The 11,321-nt window shown below is 46.3% G+C and overlaps 1 protein-coding gene across 1 annotated transcript; it reads left to right on the forward strand.

The window, feature by feature from the left end:
- Window positions 1-235: 235 nt before the first annotated feature.
- Window positions 236-1,812, forward strand: LOC149918904 (uncharacterized). The gene has a single exon (XM_090135173.1). It carries the CDS (start codon window positions 736-738, stop codon window positions 1,810-1,812), a length of 1,077 nt encoding a protein of 358 aa, XP_089991299.1. The 5' UTR covers window positions 236-735.
- The last annotated feature ends 9,509 nt before the right edge of the window (window positions 1,813-11,321 follow it).

The raw sequence follows: 11,321 nt of genomic DNA on the forward strand, positions 1-11,321 counted from the left end.
CTCAGCAGTGCCACAAATCCCCTTTGAGAAAATGAATTTTGGAACACTTCAAATTTTCAACTGTTATTTGGTTTCCATGGAATAGTACCATGCCTCAGGCCACTCTAATAACATTCCTGGCTTGCCCTGCTATAACAATCTGTTAAAACTCATCCAGTCAGATGATTTGAGTTTTAGTATCAAGTTGCTTTGGAGAACATTCATGGTTGGAGGTGCATAATAATACATTTTTCATTGCTGAGGAGACCAGCTTCAGAGCAGGTAAGACTGCGCTGGGGAAGGGATCTATAGCAAAGAAGCCGACGAAAAAGCTCTTTTTAGGGCTGGTTTTGAAGGCAGCAAAAAGCACGTGGTCGGCGCCGGGAGCTGGCAGCTTGTGGGCGGGCTGCTGAGGCAGCAGGGGTGGAGCTGGCCCAAATCGCGGTATAATTTAAACAGCTGGCCCTTATCTCTTGTACCTGACCTTGACTGCTCATTGGGAATTTAAAAGCAGCTCTTGGGAGGGCAGGAGCCGGCTCCTGCCCACATATCGCTCCAGGTGAGAACGAGGTGTTACCCGCCTTTGACACCGGAGAGGGTGGTCAGAGTGTGAACGCAGCCCACACTGCTCATACATTACTGCAGTAGCTGGTGTGGGAGTTGTGACTTGTGGCAGGACACATCAGTGCCTTGTCCTTGTCTTTGTTCAGGTGATCAGCTCTCTTACTGACAGACCTCGAGACCGCAGGTTCAAACATGGTCTCTACCAGGCGGCGGGCTTCCCCCAAGAGGACTGTGGCGACCCAGACAGAGGGCCTGCCAAGAAATGTAGCAGTTCAGGTCTCTGGCTGTAGGGAGTGCCTGAGCCTGCTGCTGCCAGGGGAGAATGGGAAGGATGCCACTTGTGCAAGGTGCGAGCAGGTGGACGAGCTTCTCAGCCTGGTGGTGGAGCTTAGGGAGGAGGTAGGGAGATTAAGAGCCATCAGAGAGTGCGAGCGGGAGATAGACTGGTGGTGTGACTCTCTGCGTGAAAGACAGAGAGATTGCACCCCCCAAACAGCAGTGGACCCTCTCCCTTGCCACGATCGAAATGAGAGAGCTAATTTGAGGGCAGAGGAGGAATGGCATCAGGTCCCAGCTCGGCGATGCGGGCGACCCCCATCCCGACCTACCTCGGTTCCCCAGGTGCCTCTATGTAATAGGTTTGAAGCCCTGAAACTGGAGGGTGCGGTGGTTGAGGGTGAAGTGGGAGAACTGCCTCCAAGTGTTCCCAAGAGGAGGCATCCAGCTCCACGCTTAATAACTGCCTCCTCCAGAAAAGAAAGGAGGGTAATAGTCATAGGAGACTCCCTTCTAGAAGGAACAGAAGGCCCAATATGTCGGCCTGCCCCCACCCGCAGGGAAGTGTGCTGCCTCCCTGGGGCCCGAGTCAGGGATATTTCCAGGAAACTTCCTAGTTTGATTCGCAACTCCGATTATTATCCCTTATTGATAGTCCAGGCTGGCAGTGATGAGGTCACTGACGGAAGCCTGAGAACTATGAAAAATGACTTCAGGAGACTGGGGAGGTTAGTTGAAGGAACAGGCGTACAGGTAGTATTTGCCTGTATTCCTACAGTGGCAGGGAAGGACGCTGAGACGACCAGAAGAACACACCTTATAAACACATGGCTGAAAGGATGGTGCAAAAGTAAGAATTTTGGGTTCTTTGATCATGGGGCGGTCTACTCGGCTCCTGGCCTGGGGTCTGCTGATGGGTCTCACCTGTCTCGAAGGGGGAAACGGATCCTTGCCCAAGAGCTGGCAGGACTTGTAGAGAGGGCTTTAAACTAGATATGAAGGGGGTAGGGGATAAAACCAGGCCTGCTAGAGATGAGCCTGGGGGAGCGGCAATGGGATTAGGGATGAGGCGAGGGGCTCGGCTGAAGTGCATCTACACCAATGCACGCAGCATGGGCAACAAACAAGAAGAGTTGGAAGCCATGGTGCGGCAGGCAAACTATGACCTAGTCGCCATTACGGAAACATGGTGGGACTGCTCCCATGACTGGAGTGCTGCAATGGATGGCTACAAGCTCTTCAGGAAGGATAGGCAAGAAAGAAGGGGTGGTGGTGTGGCTCTGTATGTTAGGGAGTGTTTTGATGTTACTGAGCTTGTGGCTGGGGATGATAAGGTTGAATCCCTATGGGTAAAGATCAGGGGAAGGGCTGACAAGGCAGATGTATTGGTGGGTGTCTGCTATAGACCGCCGAACCAGGATGAGGAGACAGATGAGGTGTTCTATGAGCAGCTGGCAGAAGCTGCGAGGTCGCCAGCCCTTGTCCTCATGGGGGACTTCAACTTCCCTGACATATGCTGGGAATTCAACGCAGCGCAGAAGAAGCAGTCTAGGAGGTTTCTGGAGTGTATAGAGGATAACTTTCTGATGCAGCTGGTGAGAGAGCCTACGAGAGGAGCTGCCCCGCTAGACCTGCTGTTCACAAACAGAGAAGGTCTGGTGGAAGATGTGGAGGTTGGGGGCTGTCTTGGACAGAGTGACCATGAGATGGTAGAGTTCTCAATTCTTGGTGGAGCCAGGAGGAAGAACAGCAAAACTGTTACCTTGGACTTCCGGAGGGCGGACTTTGAACTGTTTAGAAGACTAGTAGGGGGAGTCCCCTGGGATTCAGTCTTAGAGGGTAAAGGGGTCCAAGACAACTGGTTGCTCTTCAAGAAGGTAGTCTTACAGGCGCAGGAGCGGGCTGTCCCCCTGAGCTGCAAAATGAGCCGGCGGGGAAGGAGACCGGCGTGGATGAATAAGCAACTATTCTTGAAGCTCCGGGAGAAAAAGAGAATCTACCTCCTGTGGAAGAAGGGACGGGCAACTCAGAAAGAATACAGAGAAGTTGTTAAGATATGCAGGGAGAAAATCAGAAAGGCGAAAGCCCAGCTCGAGCTCGACCTGGCCACTGGAATAAAAAGAAACAAGAAATCCTTTTACAAATATATCAACAGTAAGAGGAGGACTAAGGAGAATCTCCATTCTTTACTGGATGAAGCCGGGAATGTGACTACTGAGGATAAAGAAAAGGCAGAGGTCCTGAATGCCTTCTTTATGTCTGTCTTTAAAGGTCAGACCAGTTATCCTCAGGATATTCCACTTTTCGACCAGGTGGTCTCGGCTGGAGACCAGACTAAACCACCCATGATTCAGAAGGAAACGGTCAGAGACCTTCTACTCCAACTGGACTGTCACAAGTCCATGGGGCCGGATGAGATTCACCCGAGAGTGCTGAGGGAACTGGCGGAGGTGATAGCCGAGCCGCTTTCCATCATCTATCAGCGCTCCTTGTTGACTGGTGAGGTACCAGAAGACTGGAGGCTTGCCAATGTGACTCCCATCTACAAGAAGGGCTGTAAGGAGGACCCGGGGAACTACAGGCCTGTTAGCCTGACCTCGGTGCCAGGGAAGGTTATGGAGCAGATTGTCTTGAGGGAGATCACGCGGCAAGTGCGGGACAACTGGAGCATCAGGTCTAGCCAGCATGGGTTCATGAAGGGTAGGTCCTGCTTGACCAACCTGATCTCCTTCTATGATCTAGTGACCCGCCTGGTGGATGAGGGAAAGGCTGTTGATGTAGTCTACCTAGACTTCAGCAAGGCCTTTGACACTGTCTCCCACAGTATTCTCCTGCAGAAGCTGGCAGCCCGTGGCTTGGACAGGTACACTCTTGGCTGGGTAAGGAACTGGCTGGAGGGTCGAGCCCAGAGAGTGGTGGTCAATGGAGCTAAATCCAGCTGGCGACCGGTCACGAGTGGTGTTCCCCAGGGGTCGGTGCTGGGGCCTGTCCTTTTCAATATTTTTATTGATGACCTGGATGAGGGCATTGAGTGCACCCTCAGTAAGTTTGCAGATGACACCAAGTTGGCTGGAAGTGTCGATCTGCCTGGGGGTAGCGAGGCCCTACAGAGAGATCTGGACAGGCTGGAGAGCTGGGCTGAAGCCAATGGGATGAGGTTTAATAAGACCAAATGCCGGGTTCTACACTTTGGCCACAGCAACCCCAAGCAACGCTACAGGCTTGGGGTGGAATGGCTTGAAGACTGTGTAGAGGAAATGGACCTGGGGGTGTTGGTTGACGCTCGGCTAAACATGAGCCAGCAGTGTGCCCGGGTGGCCAAGAAGGCCAATGGCATTCTGGCTTGTATCAGAAGCAGTGTGACCAGCAGGAGTAGGGAAGTAATTGTTCCCCTGTACTCAGCTCTGGTGAGGCCGCACCTTGAGTATTGTGTCCAGTTCTGGGCCCCTCACTGCAAGAAAGACATTGAGGCCCTGGAGCGTGTTCAAAGAAGGGCAACAAAGCTGGTGAGGGGTCTGGAGCACAGGCCTTATGAGGAGCGGCTGAGGGAGCTGGGATTGTTCAGTCTGGAGAAGAGGAGGCTCAGGGGAGACCTTATTGCTCTCTATAACTACCTGAAGGGAGGTTGTAACGAGCTGGGGGTCGGCCTCTTCTCTCGTGTAACTGGTGATAGGACTAGAGGGAATGGTTTCAAGCTTCGCCAGGGAAGATTCAGGCTGGATATTAGGAAATACTACTTCTCTGAAAGGGTGGTCAGGCACTGGAATGGGCTGCCCAGGGAGGTGGTGGAGTCACCGACCCTGGAGGTGTTCAAAGAACGTTTGGATGTTGTGTTGAGGGATATGGTTTAATGAGAACCATTGGTGACAGGTGGATGGTTGGACTGGATGATCTTATAGGTCTTTTCCAACCTTAGTGATTCTGTGATTCTGTGATTCTGTGATTTTATTACTGCTATTAAAAAGGAAAAAAAAAGCAAAACTAGAAGAGACGTGGTTTGTTTCTGCCCATTGGGGAGGTCTGGTTTGTTATTACTTCTGTGCAATGATAATTAATGACTCCTCAAACAGCCCTAAAGAGTTCCCTGGTTAAAATTTTCAAAAGTAACTAATGATTTGGGGTTTCTTTGCTTTTATGTGTTCAGTTTGAAATACCTTAAGAAGGGACCTGGTTTTTAGAAAATGCTAAGCACTGACTTACTAGAAATTGTCCACCCTGTCCACCTTGCTCTTAAAACCTTCAAACTTTGTCACTTTAAGGCCAGGGTAGGTGCTGTTTACTGGTAGCAAAAAAAAAAAAAAAAAAAGTCAATTCATAATTAGTAGAAGAGCCTCAGAACAGATTTTCAAATCTCAAATAAATACATATCAAAGGAAAAAAAAAATTAAAAGGACACCTTCCTTGCACTTGCAAGAGGAGAATTCTAGGCTCTTGGGATGATTGGAAGGTACTTAATTAATATACATATAAGCAAAAGAAGGTAGACTAGGGACCGGTTCTAGCAGTTGTTTCGTATTGCTTATTAAAAGAAAGATCAAGACCACATCCTGCAGTCCTGGGTCATGCTTGGACATGTCAGAGTACTTTGGAATATCACTATATGAGTTGTGCCTGCCTGAAGCTGTCCTGGAGCCTGGCTGCCCAGCAGGACAAATAACTATTAACTCCTGTGCAAAGTGGAGAACTGCAACTGAATCAAAAAGCTGCTGTTCCAGCTTTAGTGTCAATGTTCATTCAAGACATGCAGCAATGGAAAAGGGAGCATCACTAATGTCCTTATTTCATCCACCCAAATGACTCAGTTTCAGTAAAATCCAGTTCTTTCCCCCAGCTCAGAATGTAGAAGAAAGCAAAGGACTGAAGGAGAAAGCAAGTAACCACGACTGAGCTCTTCCTCTGCCAGTGTTAACAGCAGTGTATCCTTATTTCATTCCTCTCCACTTCCAGTCATGTGCAGTTAGTCCAGACAAAAAGTCTGCTTTGGGTCTGTCTTCCCATCTTGGTTCCATAGCATTAAGAAGCCTTTCTTTTTTCTTGAGGGGCAGTCCATGGACAGGGCAGGTGTGTTGGATCTTCAGCTCTACAAAAAGTCTTCTTCTGGTATCTGAGGTTCTCACATTTTTAATTGCAAGTTCACTGTCTACCTGCTTGGACGAGATGCAACTTCTGATCCTGTGAGGTTAGTGAGTGTACTTGCAAGCCAGCAGATGACCACACTGAAGCAGATTTTGCTTGGAGGCAGCAGATGGATGTCAGTGAGGGCAAAGCAGTGTAGCAGTAGCTCAAGTTGCCCAGCTGCATGAAGGCAGGATTGTTTCTGCTGAATTAGACACCAGACAAGGCTCTGCTCTTGCTTAAGCTTGCTCCATTTTCTCCAGAATTGTCCACTTTCATTTTGCAGAGGTCCCTCTTCCCCATTCTCATGGTTTATGTGGTACTTGCTCATCATTCTTTTTGCTTCAAGGTATCCTTTCCTGACAGGATTTATCCACACATACCAAGACTTTCTGAGCAGGATAGCGGAATTGATTACTGCTTTTCTCCAGCTATCTTTCATTGCAATTATCCTAGATTTTCCAACACTGATTCTTCTCTTCTGCATGGATAAAGGGAGGAGTGTTTGTCTAGTCCCAGACTGAAGACAAAACGCCTAGAAGTAAGGAAGGAACATCAAATGACCGCACTTTCAATGGAAGACTGCTCTGACTTTAATGGGCAATGTGTGGGCTGTGTCCTGTGGGCTAGAAGCACTTCTTCTTTCCAGCCTGGAAAATCCTACCACTGTACTGCACCATGGTTCTCACAGACAGACAGGCTTTTGGACACGAAGCAGAGATGCAGAGTATACAGAGAAAGCTGCTACTCCAAAATTAAAAGGGTACTATTTTGCTTTGCTCAACTGCAGTTCAATTTTACAACTCCCAGTGCACTAACTGAGGTTTACTATGTGATTGATGAACTGCTAGGAGGGAGAGAAGAACATGTGCCTTGCCTAACTTCATGTCCCTTCATGAAATTCTGTTTGTAATAGAAAAGGTTTGATTTAAGGTCTATGCCTGCATTTGCTTTCTCAGAAATGCTCTAAGGTGGAGACAGGATAAACCCTGGAGAAGGGAGCGGGAGAAGGAGCTCAGAGCCAGAGATGCAGAGCTTGCAAAAGCCTGGAAATTTCTTACACGGAACCACAGTTGGTCAGGAACACACTGAGAAACAATAACCAGGGTGAGGTGGGCTAGGGAAATGCAGCTAGTCTGGCAGCTTGGGGTCCAGGACAGCTCACAGCACAGCAATGGGCAGCCACAGTGGCAAGCTGGGGACACAGGGCACAGCACACCCAGCAGTGCAGCACTGCATTGCTGGCAGAGCACGCAGCTGCTGGTAGCAAGTCTGGGAGATAAATGTGAAAAGATGAAAGCAGGCCAATGTGGGAGATAGCAGCCAGCTTGGTTTTCAGGTTCTGGTCACCTTCTTCCAAGCCCTGCCTCCTCACAGTATCCCCTTGTCCACTCATGGATCATTGCTCTCCTTCAGGAAAACGAATTGCCTTAGTAAAAAAAGGGGATTGCCCAGATGTTTCCCCAGAGAACTGCTTTGCATTGGCGGGTGTGTGCACATCCTGAGAAAGGAAGTGATCTGATTTCTTTTAATAGACACATCGCATCCTCATAGTCTGGAGCATCTACAATTGTCCCTGGCTTTCTCGTGTCCTTCTCAGAGTCGCACAGATACAGCTTTTTAAGATGCCCACACTAATGCGTTGCTACAGAAATACCACAAGAAATAGCATCGTGTGCTGAGGCCTCAGCACTGGCCTGTTGCATCAGTGCTTCCTCCCAGAATATACGTAGCTCCAGCACCTGTAAGTGTCAGGCTGGGTATGTGGTGGATGGGGAAGAAAATCACAGTCTTTGTCCTGCTGAATTCTGGCGATGGCTGAGTCAGATGCTGATCTGAGTCACCATAATGGTGTTCATATGGACAAGCTGAGCTTATTATTGTTGAAAGGGTGGAGTTCAGGTGTTCTGGCAGGACACAGAAGATAGAAGCCTGTATTCTAGTGACAGAGTAAGTGCATCAATTTAAAAAGGAAGCTGTAGTTCTGAGAATTGAAAGAGGGCTAGAGACTGGTAAAAGGGCCTGGGAAGTCCCAGAGAGAGACCTGGTTCTACTGGAGTATGGATAAACCACAACGAATCTTACACCGCATGCAGAAGTCAAGTTACTGTTCCAAAAGATCTGGAATAGCTTTTTTACTGACATGACTCTTTTTCCTTGAAGAGGCCACGGTATTTCTGATTCCATGCTGGGTGTACTACAACTGTATTTTTCAGAGAAATTAACAAACTTTCTGAGACTTTGGAATTTTTTTAACTTGAAACATTGTAGTAATAGAGAAATAACATTCTTTTAGGAATGCTGCATATATATCTGACTCCACTTCACAGACATGCTGAAAGAGTAAGATCAACTGTGCTGGGTCTCAGAGTCCTCAGGTTTTTTTGTTTTGTTTTGTTTTTGTTCCACATTAAATATAAAAGCCTCCCAAATCTAATGAGTCCTGTAATTCTGCAGTCACAAATGAATTTCTTTTCTATCACCCAATGTGATGAATAGCAAGAATTAGTTGGATTGCCAGTGTAATTATTTGCTCTAGCAGTTATATATTTATTAATACTGCACTACTATTTCCCCCCATCTCTAGTAAAAATGCACTTCAGCTCTCATTCTGACAGTGACTTTTCAGTGACTTTACAAATAGTGAGGGATACTCTTGTCTTCCTTTCTCAATTTCAATAAAACATTTCAGACATAGGAATCCTGAAAAATAAGTGTGCAAGAGCAAAAAGGCCCACCCAAAGAAAGTGTTTGCAATAGAGGCATAATTAAGTGGGTTTAAAATTAAGAAAAAGGCAGCAAACTTTGACTTCAGTACCCATACACAAGGAATGAAGCTGATGGAAGCAATTGATGAGGGGGCTCCCATACAATTCCCCTTCATTCCCCTGAGTTTGCATACTGAGACAATCCCAGTGGAATGAACCATTCGCTAACACGTTTGGAAACAGTAGAGTATGTTAGGGTAGACTGGCCTATTATATTTTGGTTTGATTGTTACTTTGCTCAGAAATGCAGTGAGAGAGATCATAATGTATATCAAGCAGACACTTTATTTATGCTGTTGCAGAGTATAACATGCTATTGAAAAGAGGAGTAACAATTTACATTCCCTTCTTAGAAGTGGAAGTAATTACATAGGAGACAACGTGCAGAACAATCAGGTTCTTCCTTTCATTCACTGAAGTTAGTCAACACGCTTTAATGAGTGGTTGGTTACAAGATAAGACCTTGATTTGCAACCACCTTGTCAAGTGAAAAGCTCGATGTGAACTGTGCCTACCAACCAATTCAGAAGGGTCCAGCTGCTTGTATGTATAATGGCTTACATCATCATGTAAGGGGCACGTTATACAAATATGGTATGTATGTCTGTGCTGCCCCGTCAGCTGGCAAAACTTTGCCTCTTGGAAATGAGGAAGGGTCTCATTCTTAAAAATCTTTTCCTTTGCATCAGTCTTGTTTGTCTTTTTCCTTGTTTGCCACCAATTTCCACAAAACCTGCAGGAAATGAAATGTCACAGCTCTTACCTCTTCATCACATGCAGCAAAAATTGTCCCTCTCATTCAAAAGTATTCAGAGGGCAGGGACATAAGTGGAACAGAAGTGGCATTGCAATACTGTTTATTTGTATTAGGTGAGGGGTGGAGGATTATATCAATAGCCCTCGAAATTGTAGAAGAATCAAGTTTCTTTGGCATAAATCAGGCTTGTCCTTGACACTTGCCCTGACAAGAAAGTAGAGCAATATAAAAAGAGATGAATACCAACCCACCTGCCTCCTTCCCGCACTTCTTGGCACAGCACTACATGGTTACTGCTGGTCTCCCTACCAACAACAACTCTCAGATTTCTGACTCTCTGCTGCTTATTCTTTGTCCCCAGCTCTTGCCCACAGCTGCCTCTTGGCACTACTGGGCAGTGCAAGTCTCACTCTTGCTGTCAGAACACGCTTTCTGTGCTGTTTCTGCTATGGCTGCTAAGAACTACCTTTCCTCCTATTGATTAAAAAGCTTTTTGCTCTAAGGCTTACAAAAGAAGTAATGTACTTGATTTTTTTTTAAGAGCTGTAAAGTCAGGAAGGAATTTCCTCTTCCTACAGTTGTTGCTTGGCAAGAGATGGAGAATGTTACAGCTTCTGGGAGTGCCAACAAAAGCTAGCTGAAGTCCAGCCAACCTGTCCTAGCTTGAAAGATCCATGGCTCAGAAGGGGCAATCTCAATAGTCTGTAATACAAACCACAGGAGTGCCATGATTTATTCTTGTTTATACTGCAGCACAGCATTTTGGAAATCAGTCTTTAGTGATGAAGAAGCATCATACAATGTTTGGTAAACTATTTTAAGCTGCAAAAAAGGAAGAGCTTTGATTCTTGTCTGAACCCAATGAGGTTAAACTTCCAGATTATCATTCTTGTTGTACCTTTATATGATTGATACTGAAAAGCCTTCTCTAGCAAAGTCTGCTTCCTAGATATTTACCAATACACTGCAGTCAAGGCACTTCGTGACCTCTCCTTTGATTAGCTTGAGCTCTCAATGTCTTGAAGGATGTGTTCCAATCTCCTGTTACTGGAAGGCAACTCTGGTAGTCCTCTCTAATGTGTCTTAGTCATTACTTCAGTTCCGTGACTTTTCTTTACTGTCCTTTTTGAAAAACTAATTGATTCAGGTTCGCTTTGGATGCAGTGATTGGAACAGAGGATGAAGCAAAACATAACAGTCATGCAAAATATACCACATAGATTGTGCAACCATGCAGTACTGTCAGGAGCAGGAGGAATAAAATAAGCTCTGCAAAGCCATGTATTCCTAACTATTCAAAGTACAGTGTAGAGGGTTTTTTTGGAACAAGTTGGTTCCCTTCTTTCATTTCAATCTTTTTTCTTTTTTCTTTTTTAAGAAAAGGAAAGAGGAGAATGTACCTGTGTATTTGCCTTAGTGACAGTTTGCAGTCTGTGGATACGAGGGATACATGACTGATGTCAACATGTTTCTCTGTTTCTAGCCAAGTTGGCCATACTGCCTTTTTCTGAAAGAGAGGGAACTGATTTCCACCCACTTACAGAAAATCAAATCTATTACCAGTGGATCAGATGAAAGAATCTGTTTTTCAAAGCCACAGTGCTTGCTAGAACATGCAGGGAAGGAAGCGGACATAATTTGGCTACCGACAGCTCCCCAGCTGCATGGCTAGACCTGTAGAGCGTGCAGCAAGCAGCACTGACATGGAGCAGGGCAGTTACAGCCCTTCTGGGTAAATCAGTGGTTGGCATATCTATGAACTCAGAATAAAAGCACATCACTCTGATCTGTAGTAATGAGCTGTATAAAGCTGGGCAAATGCTTACAAAACTTTGATTATATATATTCTTCAAACCGATCTC

The sequence above is a fragment of the Phasianus colchicus genome, chromosome 2 (assembly GCF_987193195.1).
Source record: "Phasianus colchicus chromosome 2, bPhaCol1.hap1.1, whole genome shotgun sequence".
NCBI lineage: Eukaryota > Metazoa > Chordata > Aves > Galliformes > Phasianidae > Phasianus > Phasianus colchicus.

Excerpts from the sequence above, each read along its gene's own strand:
- LOC149918904 (XM_090135173.1), top strand. The coding sequence starts at position 736 with ATGGTCTCTACCAGGCGGCGGGCTTCCCCCAAGAGGACTGTGGCGACC.